At 46.1% G+C, this 19,571-nt stretch overlaps 1 protein-coding gene across 2 annotated transcripts in view; it reads right to left on the bottom strand.

Moving 5' to 3' along the window:
• Nucleotides 1–433: 433 nt before the first annotated feature.
• The window catches only part of LOC110501052 (cGMP-inhibited 3',5'-cyclic phosphodiesterase A), a 76,582-nt gene continuing 57,444 nt past the window's right edge, over nucleotides 434–19,571 (bottom strand). For both annotated transcript variants that reach the window (XM_036957576.1, XM_036957577.1), the window contains 13 exons: nucleotides 18,805–18,962; nucleotides 17,159–17,286; nucleotides 16,630–16,864; nucleotides 14,609–14,682; nucleotides 14,289–14,473; nucleotides 13,915–14,055; nucleotides 11,110–11,221; nucleotides 10,695–10,802; nucleotides 9,731–9,942; nucleotides 9,284–9,487; nucleotides 8,847–9,008; nucleotides 5,305–5,572; nucleotides 434–4,827 (listed from right to left, as the gene is read on the bottom strand). In XM_036957576.1, coding sequence (XP_036813471.1) covers nucleotides 4,502–4,827; nucleotides 5,305–5,572; nucleotides 8,847–9,008; nucleotides 9,284–9,487; nucleotides 9,731–9,942; nucleotides 10,695–10,802; nucleotides 11,110–11,221; nucleotides 13,915–14,055; nucleotides 14,289–14,473; nucleotides 14,609–14,682; nucleotides 16,630–16,864; nucleotides 17,159–17,286; nucleotides 18,805–18,962 — 2,313 coding nt within the window. In that variant the 3' untranslated portion in view covers nucleotides 434–4,501. The remainder of the gene's footprint in view (nucleotides 4,828–5,304; nucleotides 5,573–8,846; nucleotides 9,009–9,283; nucleotides 9,488–9,730; nucleotides 9,943–10,694; nucleotides 10,803–11,109; nucleotides 11,222–13,914; nucleotides 14,056–14,288; nucleotides 14,474–14,608; nucleotides 14,683–16,629; nucleotides 16,865–17,158; nucleotides 17,287–18,804; nucleotides 18,963–19,571) is intronic.

Raw genomic sequence — 19,571 nt, 5'->3', positions numbered from 1 at the left:
ATGGAAACATAAGTTTCAAATATAAATCCTGGGTGTGTTTTGAACAACATGCACGTAGAAATAGAGGGATAAACAAAAAGAGAGAGATGAAGAAGGAAGAGATGCTCTGGAGGACAAACATTTGGAGGGTTTTTCTCTTTAGGCGCTCAGAGGACTGTCAGACCGTGCTGTCAAGCTGGCAAACACACACACACACACACACACACACACACACACACACACACACACACACACACACACACACACACACACACACACACACACACACAGGGTGCCATTTGAGACACAGCGAGTGTCACTTAAAGACAAACCAATTATCCGCTATGACACACAGCCCTCTCTCATCTCTCCCTCTCCTGCTGCTGTCCCTCCCTCCACTCTCCCACTGCCTCTCTACACTGTATCCGTGTGTCAGGCACGCACAGTGATGTTGCCAAGGGTCATATCAATCCTGTGTTTACCGAAACAGAGGGAAGCTAGCATGCAACAATAGACGAGAAGGAGGGAGGTGGAGGACAACGTGTAAAGGATGACATCGTTCCAAGACCCAGCATCTGAAAGGCCCCAACCCTCTTTCCCAACGCGTGGACTCCTTTTGTCCACAGCTCAATTAAGGAACAGCGTAGAATTCCCGACTCTTATCTCTCTCCATCTCCCATCCACCTCTGGTCTGCATGGAAACCAAACAGTGGAGAAACGGATGTTTCTAGAAATCCATGTTGAGATATATACCACTCCAAAAGCTATCTGAAATCACAGTTGGTGACGGAACTCATTGGCTAGGTGTTGTCAAGACTTGAATAGGTACAGTGGAAGTGTGGTCACATCGAGGAATTAGTGATGGACTAGTCATACATATTAGGAAGAGCAATATATTGCTGTCCTCCCACAGTAGATTATTAACTTTGGCCACCAAATCACATTCACAATACCCCCCCAAATGATCCCGCAGAACAAGCACGCATCCACGCACGCACACACACACAGGTCATCATAGGCTGTGAATATTGCTTTTGCATTCACTCCATTGGGTCGGTTACTGTTCAGTTCCCCCTAGGCCACGCTGAAATCGTGAAAGGCCTTATTCAGATGAGGCAGTGACTCAGCAGATGTATAGGTCAGGGGTTGACTAGCAATGTCTGATTCTTCTTCTCTGTATCGTTTAATATGGGCCAATAACTATTTTAATGATTCCCTCAACCACCTGGCCCCTAGCCCATCACAAGATGTTATGTCAGCTACAACACTAAATGCCACTGTTAAATAATGACCCATAACAGATCACACAACAAAGAGGTTGGTGTTTGAGAGAGAGAGAGAGAGAGAGAGAGATCGAGAGAGAGCGAGAGAGCGAGAGAGCGAGAGAGAGCGAGAGAGAGCGGGAGAGAGCGAGAGAGAGAGGAGAGATAGAGAGAGAGAGAGCGAGAGAGCGAGAGAGGTCACGGAGCGCAACTCAAATGCTCCAGATACAGATTAAGTGTCAGTATTGCTTTAAACATTGTCACCCCACAAATACTTTTTCCTGATAATATTACCGGCTACAACAATCTGTTAAGGGTAGAATCTTCAAGGAGAACCAGACAGACAGAAAGACGGAGAGACAGACAGACATTTTAATTGGCTCCTCATTCAAAGTGACGTTTTCACAGAGACCATCAGTGAACAGAAAAGAGACATCTGACCAACCTCAGAGACCCCCCCCCCCAAACGCTTCTCTTCTGCCCCTCTTCATCTCCCTTTCTCTCTCATCCCCTTCCTTCTCCTATACCATTCTCTCTTATCCGCATCTCTCTCTCATATCCTTTTCACTTCCCTCTCTCTTCTCCTGTTTCCTCTACCTTTCCCTCTCATCCTTCTGTCACCACCAATTTATCTCTCTCTCTCTCTCTCTAGACATCAAATGGGGCTATGGACAGCCACAGGGAGCCCAGCACTGGTCCATGTGCTGACTGCAGCATGCTGCCTGGCTCAGGCTGGCTGGCTAGTCCACCAGGGCTGTGTCCCAAATCGCACCCTTTTCCCTATTTACTGCACTACTTTGACCAGGGTCCATAGGACGATGGTCAAAAGTAGTGCACTATGTAGGTAATAGGGTGCCTTTCCGGACACACACCTGCTTAGGCCTGATCTGCCTGGTCATGTCATGGGAGCTGCCCTGGGCTAGGAGCGGGATGGATAGGGAGAGATGGGATAGCTGCAGGGAGATGTATCATGTGATAGCTACAATGGGGTAGCTACAGTTCAACCATGTTAGACCTATGGCTGAAATGTTGAAACTATCAGGACGTTAATAAATACATAACTTCTTTGTGGGAGTCAGCAAACACACACTAAGCAGACAGATATACTTGGTATGGTCTTTCATGGTATGGATATTTTTTTGTTTGTTTGCTTTGCATTCAGCCCCATGCGTGATTCACCATGTTCTATGGAGCAGCACAGTCTCTCTGTGGGTATGTGGAGTATATCTGTAGCCGTGTTCTCTTGGTTGAACCTCTGGGCTCCTCCACATCTCCTTCAAGGCTTTCCAAGGGCCACTCAGCAATTAGCTTTCTTTGATCACTTGACTAGCTGAAAGATATTGGAGCCCAGGGCCTGTTATCATTTCAGCCTGATGGAGAAATAGATGATTTGCCAGAGTTCAAAAATGCCTGGTTACGACTGTAACCGTGGTTCTCTGAAGGAACGGAGTGAGACTGCTCACTCGATGGGGAATCGCTGAAGATACTGAAAGAGAATCTGTGTACTTTCGACATTGGCTCTCTTGACTGAACTTCCTGTCAGGGTATTGGGTGGTGGATCCCCTTGTGAGAGAGCACAGAAACACAGGCTAGAGGTCAGTGTACCATCAAAAGAGTTTTACGAGAGAGTTCTACAAAATAGTTTATCAATGAAGACGGCTGTAGAGAACCTTTGAAAAAGGCGAATCTCTTTTTCAGTGTCATGGTCAGATTGACATCCACAGATGAATCCAAATATGAATGCTTCTTCTTCAGCGAGGCGGTACATGACCTCATCTACTGGGTCAAGGCTATGAAGAGAGAAAAGATTCTGCACTTATCAAACATCTTACATTGGAATACGTAACGGAGGCTTCCGAATAAAAGAAAGATCTAACTCTATAAGAAACGGTGTGATTCAGATTCAAAGTGATTCCCTTTGTAGTGTGCAGAGAATCAAAATACAAGGTACATAAAATAAGAGAGGCAACAAAATAAAAAGTCCCCACGCCATGTTTAAAAAAACACAAACGCCACTGAGAGCGAATATCTTACGGCCAATGTTAAAAAAAAAAAAGAAAAAAAAGAAAGTAAAACCCCAAACCAATAACACAAAGGAAAGAACAATCACTTGTGTTGGTTGAAGCAATAATGACAAAGGGCACAAGGACACTGTGATGAGGGGTCTGCGTTGGGTCCCATTGGGCAGACGTCAATTCAATACCAATTTCACTGTGGTTCAACGTAATTTCATTGAAACGAAGTGGAAACAACATTGATTCAACCAGTGTGCCCAGTGGGGTGTGTCAGTGTTCCTGGGTCCTGTGGAACTGCGAAGGAGCGAGAGGGGGAAAAAAGAGCCTGAATGACCGACACAAAAGTGGAGAGATTGAAAGAAAGAAAGACAGAAAGAAAGAAAGAAAGAAAGAAAGAAAGAAAGAAAGAAAGAAAGAAAGAAAGAAAGAAAGAAGAAAGGAGAGAGATGAAGAGATTATTATTTTCCATGACTGAGTATGAAGCTTTTATTCAGAGCTACAGGGTTCTATGTTAGACTTCCCATTCCCTCTTCCTGGGGTAGCTAGCAAATCTTCTGATGGGTTTGTGTGTGTGTGTGTGTGTGTGTGTGTGTAAGTGTGTGTTTGCCTCCATGCGTGTGTGTGAGCACACTCTGTATCAACACTGGCCCTCCTCTCCCTAGTCCCCAGTCCTCTCCTGAGAACCAACACAGAGCGGACACAGCTTTTTCCCGCCCTTTCATCTCATTGTCCTCGGGAGCTAGTGTTTGTACTGTCTATTCAGTACAGTCCACGTTGTACACCCTGGTTCTGTGAGGGCGGTCAGGTGGATGCGGACCACTTGTATGGCCGGCTGTGTCTTGAGGCTGGCAGTGGGGTCAGTGTTCTGTGGGCCCGTATTGCGTTGCGGGCACCTCGTCAGGGAGAGGGATTCTGAAATGGAAACCTGATCCAATATAGTAGTAAAACAATAAATCCCACATCCTCCTCAGCTTCCGCTCCCTCCCTCCACCTTGTTTTCTTTAGGCACATGTTACTCCAAACTTCTACAGTGTTGTGTCTAAGTGATTTGCTGGCAACCAAATATCAGGGTCTGCTTCTCAAACAACACCCCAATCCCTGTATAGTGCACTATTTTTGGCCAGCTAGTGCACCACATGAGGAATAGGGCATAATTTCTGACATGAGTCAGAAAGTATATTAGGGAGAGGGCATGAGTTTGGATAAACGTTCCGTTTCCTGATCTTAGGGTCAACTACAATCCTCTCACTCCAACTCCTCCTCCCTTTTCTCTGCAGTCTCCGATTGCTCGACCACTTCCTCTTCCTCTGCAAGCCCCATCTCTTCCCCTTCTGTCTCCTCTACCTGGCCATCTATTGGCGCCTCCTTACTGGCTGGCTCATCCTCCTCCTCGTGGATGGCTGTGATTGGCTCGGCGGGGTTGCTGAGGCAGTTAGGCGCCTCTCTGTCCGGTGTGTCCCGGGTTTCCAAGGCGATGACTCTTGTCCACATTTCGTGGTTGTCCAGAAGGTGCTGAGTGATGGGACAGAACACTCTCCTCCTGCTCTTCTTAAGCTTCACCACGTGCTTCTCTGTAGGGGGTGGAAAAAATCCCTCAGAACAAAACCTACTACATCTCTATCCCCTTATACTGTACACGCAAACCCTTATCAATACAACCTGTGGACAGGGCTTACAAAGCAGGGTCTGATAACCTGGGAAGACCAAATACACTTAGGGCAGACCAGGTAGCCTAGTGTATTTGAGGCTTCTGCATCTACTGCTAATTATAAACCGTGTCGTTTGGGTCCTGGATGCTGATTGGCTGACTTGGTTTACTTCTATTAATGTTGGTAACCAGCTTATAATAGCATTAAGGCACCGCAGTGTTTGTGAAATATGGGCAATATACCTTATTGCTTAAATCCACCACATGCATTATTGATGGGCACTATATCAACAACTCAATACCTGGGCCATTTCAAGCTGAGCTTTGATTTCAACAGGTTTCTGTTAATGGAGTTCTTTCAACTCAAAGAAGTTCAACATGAACGTCAACATGCTCTTACGGGAACTCTCAGAGCTAGTCGACGCATCCTCCTCTGCTGTATCCTCCTCTTCCTCCTCTGTCTCTCGTTCCCCCACCTCCTCTCCCTCCGTCCTCCGTGCGTCGGTGGGGTCGACCCAGTTCCCCGGCATGAGGGCGGCGGAGTCGTAGGAGGAACAGAGCGGCCCCACGATGTGCGTGATGAAGGACTCCTGGAGCTTGGCGAGCTGTGGCGCAGAGCGGTCCATGAAGGGGCTGATGGGAAGGCCCAGACTCGACTCCTCATCGCCCTGAGGAGTGGTGCATTATGGGTAAACATGGCAGAATGTTAGATATAAGCGTCTGAAAACCCACCTATTCACAAAGTATTTTGATCCATCCCACAGCACCCCCCTTTCACCCCCCCCCCCCCCCCCAAAAAAAAAAAAATTTTTTTTTTTGCTTTTATTAAACACTTGTACTTGTCTTTTCATACTAGCACAGACTTTTCTGATAGCTACTTTACTGGGAATAAATGTACTTACAATGACTGTGATATCTGGTTGTCTCACCTAGCTATCTTCAGATGAATGCAGTGCACTAAGTCGCTCTGGGTAAGCACTTCTGCTGAATGACTAATGTAAATATAATATGAATGACCTCTTTACGTCACCATTTGGCACTGAGGAAAGTGAGTCAATCAATCAATCAATCAACCAGCCAATGACATGAGGGAAATTAGAGTCAAATGCAGGGAGTCACAGCTAAGGTACTAATACACAGAGAGAGAAAATTACATTCAGAAATGATGTAAAAACTGCATTCTAGCTGATGGTAGAAAACACATCAAAATTTGTAACTCTCTCATTTTGTTCACCAGCCCGTCTCAGTCTCTAAACTGGTAAACCAACAGCGCGCAGAGCCTGTGGGATTAGCAACTGAATAATCAAAGCTTCAAACTGGGTCAAGAACATATACAGCAAAAGGCACACGTCTATCTAGCTCGAGGAAGCCTACAAGTTCATCTATAGGTCCAGTATTGGCTGACTGACAAGATCACGTATATATAGCAAAGTAATACATAGCCGGATACATATATATGTGTCTGTTGACGTCAGGGGCTTATACACTCGAAGTGGACCGCAGCAGGCAAGGTCTCTTGTTGCCATAGTAACCAGCGGAGCTTTCGTCAGTCAGTGCAGTGGACTGAAATGAGTGTCTGAAGTGAAGAGGGGGAGAGAGGGAAAAAGAGAAAGATGCGCTACTCTAGAGGGGCGTATTGAACCATTAAAACGTCTTCTAAAGACAGGTGTCAAGGAGAAGGTAAAGTTACAACTCAACCACTGATTCAGGGTCAGATCTTTAAGATGTTTTCACTGTGTTAATGGTCAGCGTCAGGATTGGGGGTATGCTCCTTCTGACCATAGTGTGTGTGTGTGTGTGTGTGTGTGTGTGTTATACCTGTGCATGCCTTGACGTATAGTGCAGTCAGTGCAGTTGAATGCTCTGTGATCTGATGTGTTGCTACTGTTGCATCTCCGTCTATGTGAATGAGGGCTGTCACTGATGACACAAGTAGGTCAGCAAAACTGCAGTACAACAACACTTCTTCTCTCTCTCTCTCTCCCCATCTTTTCCTCTCTCTCTCCTCGCCGTCTTTCCCCCTCTCCCTTTCACTTCCCTGTCTTTGTGTCTTTCACCTCCCTCCCCCTTTATCTCTCTCTTCCTCCCTCTCTCTCCAAGGACACAAGCAGATCTGACATTTGAACGAGGGTTTGGGTTTTATCATTGAGTGAGCTCAGGCTTTGAAGAGACAGACAGACTGCGCTGTCAATCACAGTAGCACTGATGAGACCCTACACCCTTTTGGTGCCCCGATCACTGTAGAGTGACATATTGTGCATTTTGTTTGTCAACACATCAACAATCTAATTGTCTCTCCATCAATGCCAGGGTTTCCATTTTGAATAGATGATGCATTATGCAGTACATTGCCTACATACAAGGACGGTATGTGTTACATCAACGTTAATGATGAAGACACAGAAGAACAAAAGTAGTTCAACATTTCAGTCAATAAATAAAACCTCTCATTGAGTTCCCCCAACCAGTCCACGTATTACATGGTCAACTAATCATCAAGCCACTCATTAGTTAAACGTGTTAGTTCCGAAATATGTCAAATAAGTGGACTGGTTTGGGGTACCCAAGGATGGATTTGGGAAACACTGGCATAGAATATTCCAGAACTGGTAGACCCAGTATGGCCACGACTCCACATCAGAGAACTTTGATTTGAATGGGAGTATCCATTGGTTCTATCTATTCTGATGGGAATTGTATTAACGCCCATTGTTTACGTTGCCCATGCATCGTCAATGGGCCACGTGGTGCATTCTGGGCAATTCTGGGACAAGAAGAGCACTCCTTCAAGGAGTGGATGGGAGTCAATTGGGCGCTAGTTCAAAAACCCAACATAAGCATAAATAAGTACAACATTACAAATCTTTCCGAGATGTGAGATAATTTACTTTGTCCCTGCAATATCGTATAGCTTTGGAATCGTGACATTTCGTACTTTTGAGGAAAATAGTCAGGTTTGTCGACTCATACCCTGACCAAGAAGGGATTGCATGACGATTAGCTTAGCAACCATGCGACACAGCATGACACGTGAACGCGATTGGTCGACAGTCTGCCGGGTGGGGCGTTATATGCTCCTCCATTCATTGCCCAATACGATTCCTATCTCCTCCTTTCTCTAATATATCAGCCTACACACTGATCGCTTTCTGACATCTTAAGAGTCGCTCTTCCTGATCAGCGGTGTGGTTGCTAGGCACTCGTCCATCTCTGACCAATGAGCAGCATTGCTACTGGAGAGTGGGCTGTTTCCAGGCACCTGTACCTCTTCACACTGAGCAGTACTGTGATGGACTCATGAAGTGGCCTGCCTTCTATTTTATTCCCAAGAGGAACCCATTTCAATGTCATTTGATGGAGAAATATAATTGCCCCTCTACACCCTCTCAAGTCTGTCATAGCTATTTCTGCAGAAGGTAGTGTAATGACCATTTTATGATCAGGCAGTTTCATGGGGGGAAACTGCCTGATCAAGAAAGACAGCAACAACAAGGCAACTGTATACATGTCGTCCCCCACAAATTATGCAGCGCCCCCCCTTGGACCAATCATTGTAATTATGCAAATGTCGGATCTGCATGGCAAGATGCATCATTCACCCAATTTCCCCTCTGGGGATCAATGACGTTTATTTAATTCAATTCGGGTCACCATAGCGGTGGCTACTGCTCGCTAGCATGAGGATGAAAAGTGCAGTTTCCTGGGAAAAGTAGCAGTATTTCAGGCTTCTCGATGGAGCAGTGTTGTGAGAGGTCAAATTTGGAGTACAGTGGCATATCCCATTCCTGCATTTGAGGTATGTTTTCTGATGCACATCTCATGCCGGCTCCACGGTGTCTTACTGTAACCATGATTGCATTCTGACCCCAGTGCAGCTCAGTGTAAACAAGCGTAACGGTAGGGTCGGTATCTTCTGGCAAAACCTAGACCTAATAGATGTACCTGTTCATAGAACTCATTGACGATGCCCTCGGTCCACTGTAGATGCAAGTCCTTGTGTTTCAGTGGGCCGTTGATGTCCGCCAGTTTGATGCACATCTGACACACCAGCAACCGGTCGTTCTCATTGGACCAGTCGATGCCCGAGCAGCCATCATCACCCACCTGGAGAGAAGCAAGGGTTAAATGAATCTCAAATGTCTTTCCTCGTGTCCTCACATCCTCTATCCCTACCTCCTTTCAACCTATCAGAGAGAAGCCAGGAGAGCGTAAGAGCAAACAAACCTCAGATCTTCTCCTACAGGCTCGTTACTGACATACTGTAAGTTGTCCATCGCCAGAGAAAATGACACAGCGCCTCAGTCCATTCAGCTGTAGATGCACTGTACATCAAAGAGAAATGTATAGATTAGAAGCTCATGACCATCGGTTGTGTTTACCTTGGCGTTGAACTCTGCCAGGAAGTCAAAGTGTTTCTTGAGGTCGGTGGCGAGGATGGCCTCGATGACCAGGAAGCGGAAGCGTTTGAACTCCACATGCTCCAGGTTGCCCAGGAAGTTGTACTCTGGCCGCGACATGAACAGGTTCCAGGCCGACGCAGCGTGGTGGTTCTCTAACACTGAGCGGTCGTTATATAGCACGGCCTACAGGGGGAGACAGAGAGCAACGCGTCACTCATTAGTTATCATTGGTGCATCTCAGTGGTCCCTTTTGTCTTCCTCCATTTATCTCTTCAGTGATCTGAGAAGAACACAAGATAATAAAGTATTATTGGTGGACATCTACCGGGGACTTTGCTTTCACCTTTCCAGTTCCTTTAGTTAGATCCATCCATCCATCCATCCTCTCCCTCTTCTTCCTCCCTCCTTCCCTCTCTCCCTTCCTACCTGAGGAGCGCTAGTCGCCACGAGGAAGGCGTTGGTCCGTCCAGGGTGGTCGTAGTCGTGCATGGCTGCAGCCACATACAGAGCCATGAGCTCCAGGGATGGGATGAGGCCAGACAGACATCCATAACCCTCCTCCATCACCGCAGACATCTTAGAGACCAGGAACCCTGTATGGCCTATATGGCTGGGGGTGAGGAGCCCACTGTCAGAGTCTGGACACACACACACACACACACACACAGGGATAGAAGGGTCAGAGAGATAAATGAGGTGAGGGGTGACTGTCATTGTCGTAACAAATCAGAAACCTTAGCACAAAACACTTGGGTCAATGGGTGTTGTGTGTGTGCGCGTTAGCGTGCTAATGTGTGGGCAAATGTGTATATGGGATAACATGAGCATCAGCAAACAACAAGAATGACAGACAGCCAGCCACCCTGCCCCTCAGCCATCAAAGTAGGCCATCTGCCAGCCCAGTCAGACAGATTTTGTGAAGAACAAACAGATCAAGATCAGCGTGTTGACATTGGTGTCTGTTGTGTTCCTCTGGAAGAGATAGGCTTCTATGGAAACAGCTCTACATAGAGAGCGAGAGGTAAAAGAACTGTTGATGACTATGAACTAACGGTCATCTGATCTCACTGGAAACATTGTTCTGGGAACTTCCACAGCCTCCGGTCTGCAAACTGTAAGGCTGATTGATGTAATTATGCCATTTCACATAAGCTACTGATGTGGTTGGTGTGTATGAATTAATATACAGCAGCTAATTGAGCCCCAGAAGGATGCCATCAGCAACAAGCATACAACAGTAGGCTTATAGACATAGGATATTAGCCTCCGTCAGAACACAAAGGAACGGAGAGTGGAGGAAAGCAGTGTGCGCGCACGCGTGTGTGTGGTTGTGTGTGTCCGTGCATGTGTGTGTGTGCTTGTATTTGCATATGCGCGTGTGTGTCCTCACCAGAGTCAGAGCTGTGGTCTGTGAGGAGGTTGGGCAGGCCTGGCACGGCCTGGGTGGTGAGGTACCACACGGCATGGAGCACGTCAGTGGCATGGATCCTGTTGTGGTCTGCATGGGGAGGGAGAGGAGATGCCAACTGTAGTACTAACTTAGTCCACTGGATGATAATGATGCCTCACAAACCATACAGAGACAGGTGGAGGTAGAGGGAACAGAACTAGTGCTGTGATTGCATTGAGAAAGCCTACCACTCCCTCTTGTGGATAGAATAGGCAGTGCTACCACCACAGCTGCACAGAGTTTGGATTACGGTAGCTTCAATCAAATGTTTTTGATATTCTCGAGTACTTGATGTAACTGTGTGTGTATTTTCAAAGCATATTCACATCGAGGATTGATGGTAACGTTTGCTCACATGGGATGTCCCTGTATCCGTTCTCCAGAGCATGGAAATAGTTCATGAACTCCCTGACAGGGATCTTGAACGTCTCAAACAGTCCCGTGTCCTCAAACAGGCGGTAGGAAACCTGGAACACACATAGAGCAGCCTTATCCCATCCACCTAGTTGGCCTCTTCACACCTGAAGCTGTGATCCTGCTCATGGATCTTTCCCCGAAATGAGTCCCCTTTGCGTCCCTTTGATATTTTAAGTAGAAATCGTGCACCAATATTGAATTAAAAGCCTGTTATATTAAATGAAGTGCACTTTAATATAGACCAAGTGAAAAATTCCATACATCTGATTGGTTTATATGATTAACGACTTTCTGAAAAATTTTGCCTTTTGACATGTCCCTCTGTGTATAACCGTGTGAGAACTTTGGGTCGACGAGGGAGGGGTGGGTGGAGAAAGTTATATAAGGCCATATAGGTCCACTAATACAGGACTCGTAAAGGCCCAGTGCACAACCCCAGCACCCCTACTCCCTGCAGCTATGCCTCTGTGCACCGTCTGTGACTTCTAGCAAGATTTTAACTCACTTAATCCCAAAATGTTCACCATCATCGTAAAACCGTGGTAACTTTGGCGCGTCGATAAAGTCATTTCTCAAGCGTTTTATTTATTTCATGTGATTAAAGGTCAGCCCTGCTAAGTGAACCCGAATTCTCGTTTTAATGTGGTGAAACTATTCCTTTTAAAAATTTGTTTCAAAAGAAAAATGTAACATTTAATAATCAAATCATAGCATAAAAACAGTGAGCTGGTCCTACTCTTTCTGGCCATTTCTGGTGTTTTGTGGTAGGAAACTGAGTGGGTCGACCGTAACACGTCAACCCTGTTACCCACAGATAGACAGACAGGCTAGACGTGTTTTAAAATAACTTTCCAGTGAAAAACTCCCTTTTAAGTGTATAATCTGTTCCCTCATAACCAATTCATGTTGCTGACTCATCCTATACTCGTATTTGTGGGCAAAGCATCAATTGGAGAAGAAAAACACATCGTCAACCCTGTTACGGTCAACCCTGTTACGGTCAACCCTGTTACTTTATTTGGCACTTAATTGGCACTGTTATTATCTATGCATAGTCACTTAAATAACTCTACCTACATGTACATATTATCTCAATTACCTTGACACCGGTGCCCCCGCACATTGGCTCTATCCGGTACCCCCTGTATATAGCCACATTATTGTTATTTACTGCTGCTCTTTAATTATTTACCTCTTATCTCTTACTTTTCTTTTAGGTATTTTATTAAAACTCCATTGTTGGTTAGGGGCTTGTAAGTAAGCCTTTTTCACTGCAAGGTCTACACCTGCTGTATTCGGCGCATGTGACAAATAACATTTTATTTGATATTATAGTCATTTTTTATGAACTTCTTGAGATGAGAACATGTTTTTTATTAAGTTGAACATGTGCTATTCATGACAGAATGTTAAAATCAGGTGAAATAGAAAGTTGTTTTTCACCAAGATACACTTCCGAAATGGAACTCATTTCGTGGAACGACCCTACTCCCGTCTTGGTTTACAGTACACTGCAATTCCAATTACTTGTAACTCCTGTTTCAACCAGTAGATGGCAGTGTAATCCCACCCATATCTCACAGTGCTTTATTCACAGGCATCCCTCGATGGCCAAATCGGTGAGCGGATTCCTCTGTCTATCAAAGCCCCTACATTTTGGAATAGCTGTTCCTGTCAGGTAAGAGGGGCAGACACCATTGAGGCTTTTACATCACGTTTAAAACCCCACCTTTCTAGCTTGGCCTTTAATCAGTGACTGTTTAAACATCATATGTGTTTTATGCTCTTTTTATTCATACTTTTTACTGCTTCCTGTTTGCTTTAACTACTTTTCATTGCATTGTCGTAATGTATTTTCTTAATTGTGTTGCGATTTTAAATGCATTTTAAATACAGTTTGGTTTAAAGTCTGAGCCATTCTCTCTTGATTCACGATAGACTGTTTTCACCACAGTATTCTGACTTGTTTACCTATCCTTACCTGGATGGGTCTGGGTTTTTATCAATTGGCTCTGCAGTAGCTAACCTTACCTGGCTGAGGATGCAGCCTAATCTCCACCCAGTTAAAAACTATCCTCACCTAGCTAAGTCTCACCTGTTCTCACCTGACTAAGGCTGTATCTATCCTTACCTGGCTGAGGATGCAGCCAGACTGTCAGTGTGTCTTCTCCGCCAGGTTGAAGATGTGCTGTTCTCACCTGTACTCACTGGTTCTCACCTGGCTGAGGCCTGTTCTCACCTGGCTGAGGCCTGTTCTCACCTGGCTGAGGCCTGTTCTCACCTGCCTGAAGCCTGTTCTCACCTGCCTGAGGCCTGTTCTCACCTGCCTGAGGCCTGTTCTCACCTGCCTGAGGCCTGTTCTCACCTGCCTGAGGTCTGTTCTCACCTGCCTGAGGCCTGTTCTCACCTGCCTGAGGCCTGTTCTCACCTGGCTGAGGCCTGTTCTCACCTGGCTGAGGCCTGTTCTCACCTGGCTGAGGCCTGTTCTCACCTGGCTGAGGCCTGTTCTCACCTGGCTGAGGCCTGTTCTCACCTGCCTGAAGCCTGTTCTCACCTGCCTGAGGCCTGTTCTCACCTGCCTGAGGCCTGTTCTCACCTGCCTGAGGCCTGTTCTCACCTGCCTGAGGCCTGTTCTCACCTGCCTGAGGCCTGTTCTCACCTGCCTGAGGCCTGTTCTCACCTGCCTGAGGCCTGTTCTCACCTGCCTGAGGCCTGTTCTCAGCTGGCTGAGGCCTGTTCTCACCTGGCTGAGGATGCATCCTGAGCGGCCGTGTGTTTTCTCCACCAGGTTGAAGATGGGGAAGTTCCAGCTGTTGAGTTGAGTCATCAGAGGATCCAGCTCTGACATCACCAGAGGCTCTGGGTCCAGGATATGCTGTGTGTCCTAGAGGTCAGGGGTCAGGATCAAGGGTAATTTCAAGTGGCTATGGGTAATAGTATGTTACAAGTAGGGTAGTGCACTTTATAGGGAAATAGCATGTTATTTGGTATTTGCTCTTCGAATCAAATTCATAATTTCATAATGTGTTGATTTATTGATATTGCAGCCATGAAATGTTTAGCATATTTGTAGACCCATTTTCATTCCACTCAATGCATTTCTATCGAGGAACCTACCTCTAGAGGTGGCATTAGGGGTTGCAAGACGATGCCCTCAGGCTGGTACAACCTGCATCCGTCCTGGGTGTCCGAGGGCTTCTTGGCCCCCTCCCCGTCCTCCTCGTTCTGTGCAAAGTCACTGCTGTCACTGTGGTTGGTCTCGTAGGTGCTCTCACAGTCTGACGACGCCACTGCCGGGTCATCTTATAGGACAGAACACATCAGGGGTCAGGGGTTAAGTCAGGTGGTTGACACGCTCACAACGTGGCAAATAGAAATGTAACACTAAGAGAGAAGTCATATATGGAGAAGTAGATAAGTGTCCTTTTACTACTTACCAGGGTGAGGTATTCTGTCCCCTTTGTCCATAGATCCCTCCCCATGGCTCAGCCTGCTGTACGGTCTACCACAGCTGAGAGAGGGACAAAGGACAGATAAACAAAGGATATTCAAAACATGTAAACAACTACGATATGAAAATAGGCTCTACATTTATATCTAATGGGAGAGGAGAAAAGAGAACAAGAGGATAAGCGAAGAGTTAACCACATCAGTAGCGTTAGAGGAAACAAGGCCAGATAAAAGGCCAAAGAGTCCAGGTCAGTGATCACTTCTCACATCATCAGACCAGCTGTTCTAGCTGAACCAGGATCAACGACATTCTTCCTCTCAACACAGCCAGAGCCAAGGGTGTATATTTGTATTTATTAAGGATCCCCATTTGCTGCTGCCAAGGCAGAACCTGCCTTGTTGATAGTGTTGTTAAGAAGGCAGAGCAGCGCTTTATTATGGACAGACTTCTCCCCATCTTAGCTACTGTTACATTAACATGTTTTGTCAATTACAGTTTACATTCCAGGGTTACTCCAAGCAGTTTAGTCACCTAAATTTGCTAAATTTCCACATTTTTCATTACAAGATTTAGTTGAAGTTTAGGGTTTAGTGAATGATTTAACCCAAATACAATGCTTTTAATTTTTGAAATATTAGGATTTATTTCTTGCCACTATTCTGAAACTGACTGCAGCTCTTTGGTAAGTGTTGCAGTAATTTTACTCCCTGTAGTAGCTGATGTGTATAGTGTTAAGTCATATGCATACATCGACTTTGCTCAAAGCCAGTGGCATGACATTAGTAAAGATTGAAAAAAGTAAGGGGCCCAGACAGCTGCCCTGGGGAATTCCTGATTCAACCTAGATTATGTTGGAGAGGCTTTCATTAAAGAACACCCTCTGTCTTCTGTTAGACATCGGTAACGTCAAAAGCCACTCTGAGGTCTAACAAAACAGCTCCCACAATCTTTTTATCATCAAGTTCTCTCAGCAGATCATATCCACTCGTGCAAACCATAACAAAACGTTTCACAATGGAAATGAGAGTTTCTATCGGACAAGTTCAGGTACAATAGGTCCCTCCCTGTTAGTTTCCATTTGGTTCCTAGTGAATACACCGCAGTACTCCCTTCCCATGTCTCTCTGGCGTGAGTCCATATGCCTCAGAGAAAGTCTCTATCTATTTCTCTCTCTTTTGACTGTCTCATCTCTCTCTCTGGTGTGAGTCCATGCGCCTCGCTCCCCCTCCATATGCCTCGCCCCCCCCCTCTCTCTCTTTGACCCTCTTTCTTTGACTCTCTAACCCTCTCTTTCTTTGACTCTCTCCCCCTCTCTTTCTTTGACTCTCTCCCCTCTCTTTCTTTGACTCTTTCCCCCTCTCTTTCTTTGACTCTCTCCCCCTTTCTTTCTTTGACTCTCTCCCCCTCTCTTTCTTTGACTCTCTCCCCCTCTCTTTCTTTGACTCTCTCCCCCTCCCTCTCTCTCTCTTTGACTGTCTCACCCATCTCTCTCTGGCGTGAGTCCATGTGCCTCAGATGATCGATCTCGATCTCTCTCTCTCTCTCTCTCTCTCTCTCTCTCTCTCTCTCTCTCTCTCTCTCTCTCTCTCTCTCTCTCTCTCTCTCTCTCTCTCTCTCTCTCTCTCTCTCTCTCTCTCTCTCTCTCTCTCTCTCTCTCTCTCTCTCTCTCTCTCTCTCTCTCTCTCTCTCTCTCTCTCGTTACTCATCTCTCACCCTTTGTAAGACACATGCACACGGAACAGACACACACACAGGACGATGAAGCAGCATGATGCCGTTAAACAACGTCTCTTCTCCGACTCAGCGAGGCTGAGCTTAAAGCTACATGCACGACTTCCTCAGTCTCTGCTTCCGTGTCTTCTAGACAGCGCTGCCAATGATCAGTGAAGTAACGGGCAAGAATGCCACATTCAAGCTTTTCTCTGTGTGTATGTTCTGTACCTCTTTGTGACAGCAAAAAGGGCAGTATCTGTGTTGTGTATATCTGTAAGTACGTGAACGTGCTACCTGATGCAGAGAGATGGTGGCCCCCAGTGCGGTGTGGTGGAGCTAGGTGCACTGATGCTGTGTGTTAATGCTCTGTGTGGGGCCTGGCGGTCCACGGGCCTCTCTCCCTGGCTGTCCGCAGGGTCCGGTAGGTCCACAGAGCAGGACTTGGTGGTGGGGCTGGAGACAGGGGTCCCCTGGACCGGAGGGGAGTGGCAGGGAGAGGCCAGAGGAGATATATTGGAGGGGGGGTAACCTGGAGATAGAACAGGGTTATTAGGAGGGAAACATGTTCAACTAAATGTAACAAATCAGATCACGATTTAAACAAAGACAAAATAGAAATTGCACATACGGCCCACACACTTGCACACATGCACCGACACAGGCACACACTGAATGGACAGAGAATGGTTTGACCCATTTCTTGCATCTCTTACATGGCCCCATAACATTAGAATCATTCTAAATGACCTGTTCTCTTCTGATGGACTAAACATATCACTCTCTGTTTGTCACGCAAAGTGTCTACACACACTCACTCACACACCTGGTCTGGTCATGCGTCTGTTGTAGAGGTGGTTGGAGGTGGCTGAAGCAGAGTAGGAGGCAGACATGGAGCGACTCTTCGAGATGGTGAGCATTACAGAGCTGTTCCACGACTCACTGTTCACCATGCTGGAAAACACACGGGATATCAAAACCTCAGTAAGTCACAATAATCTAACACACAGGATGCCACAACCACAGTCTGTCTGCACTGTCTGTTGAATGCTGTTATGGTGAACCGTGTTGCTTTTCGCAATTAAACAGAGCATCTATTCAACTTCCATTGTCCCTGAAGAGTGGCAGATCAGACACTACCATAACAGCATCACCTCCACAACATGAACCCTCCACTCTTAGAAAAAAAAGGTGCTATCTAGAACCTAAAAGGGTTCTTCCACTGTCCCCATAGGATAACCCTTTGAATAACCCTTTTGTGTTCCATGTAGAACCATTTCCACAGAGGGTTCTACCTGGAACCAAGAAGAGTTCTGCTATGGGGACAGCCGAAGAACCCTTTAGGAACCCTTTTTCCTGAGAGTGTACTGGGTGGTGACCCCAGCAGTATTTTAATCCTGCTCTGACATACAGGATAAAAATCTCCCTGGGACATTTATTCTAGAATGTTTTGTCTCCAGGAAGCCGCCAAAGAGCCAGACTGAAGTCTGCAGATACCGATCTGACTTCAGGATTAACTGTTACACTCTGAGCTTCAACCAATATCTCAAAAAAAGGAACAATTTAGATGATAAATAATAGCAGCAAAAGGGATGTTGTTTTGGCCAGAACAACACAAGATTGGTCCCCGGAGAGTACAGCCAGTTCTGAGCCTGACACAGAGTGGAAATGGAATGAATCACAAAACTGGTGTGCATTATCATCTGTATGTCTCAAACAATCCTATCATCTCAGGTTAGGTGGTTTATTCTGCATATTTCTTACCCATATCCAAACCTTTAGGATCTACAAAGTGCTATGAGGTAGGGGTTAGAGAGTATAAGGTAGGAAGTAGAGGACTAGGGTCAGTTCAGACTGCTGGATGCTAAAAACGCAGTCTCTGTACAGATGAAGGTCAGCTGCCTTGGAGGAGCACTCCACAGGACTGGAGCCACAAACAGTCTCCTTCAAAGACAGGCATACACATAGAACATCCTACGTTCTCCAGTTCAAACTCCCACATGACCCATCCATCATTCACCACTTAAGAAAATATATCAGTGTTGCACGTGCATTATAGGTCTAATATTTCACTATGACGGGCCGTAAAGGAGGAGGGTTTACAGCTGGGGAGGGCCTTGTGCTGGCCTCAGGATGACCCCTACGGGAAGTTACTCGAGCAGCAGGAAGCAAGTCGGACGTCTGGATGTGGAGAGAAATAAAGACGAGCAGAGAGAGAGAGAGAGAGAGAGAGAGAGAGAGAGAGAGAGGGAGTCTATCGAGGAGGAGAGGGGCTGCTACCTGCATGGCGGTTGACTAAGAGTGAGATAGGGAGAAAAAGAGGGAAAGACGAAGGAAATGTGAGAGAGAGAGGGAGAGAGATGGCGAGAGGGAGAGAGAGAGATGGAGAGAGGGAGAGATGGCGAGAGGGAGAGAGAGAGATGGAGAGAGGGAGATGGAGAGAAAAGGGTAGTAGAGGATAGTGCATGATACCTGCATGGTGGACTGTCATGGAGGGGTTTGATGCTGGCAGAGCGGTCTCTGCGTACAGGTCCTGGTTCTATGGTGGGAAGACCTGTAGCTGAGGTGGTGGTGGTCCATGTAGAGGAGATCCTTCTCAGCAGGCCTGGAGGCAGGCTCCGTCGCAGACGCTATAACACACACAACGTTGTGGGTTCGGTCCAGCTCTCTGAACAGCTAATCAAATCAAATGGTATTGGTCACATACACACATTTAGCAGATGTTATTGCGGGTGTAGCAAAATGCATCTACTTGTAAACATTTGATTCTCTACTCTGCACCGACAACATCCTGGACGGGAGACCAGAGGTCAACCACTACAGTACAGACATTATGAAAGGAGAAGAACATTTGAGGTAGGCAGATGATGGTTTTCCGGTTGATAAGGGAACGTGACAGATGGAAGACCTGGAGGAATGTCCTCAGAATCATTTGGTCGGAAAAGTGTTACTTTTTAACCACAGTCAAATTTGGCAAAACAAATCTGTGCCAGGTCAAATCTTCCAATGACTGCATGATTCATTATTATCAGTTCAAATAACATAACACATGCTTGAGAGATTAGTTTGAATGAATTTTATTTTGTGATGATACAAAGCATACTGTATAGTATAGTATTAACTTAATCTTAATGAAACTAATTGTATCTATAACTTGGTAGATATGTTTTAAAGTAGTGGATAAAAGCACCATTGTTCATTGACTAAAGAGTAAGAGAACAGAACCAGAGAAAAGCCTT

The sequence above is a fragment of the Oncorhynchus mykiss genome, chromosome 21 (assembly GCF_013265735.2).
Source record: "Oncorhynchus mykiss isolate Arlee chromosome 21, USDA_OmykA_1.1, whole genome shotgun sequence".
Classification (NCBI taxonomy): domain Eukaryota; kingdom Metazoa; phylum Chordata; class Actinopteri; order Salmoniformes; family Salmonidae; genus Oncorhynchus; species Oncorhynchus mykiss.
This window is presented reverse-complemented; position numbering and strand designations above follow the sequence as displayed.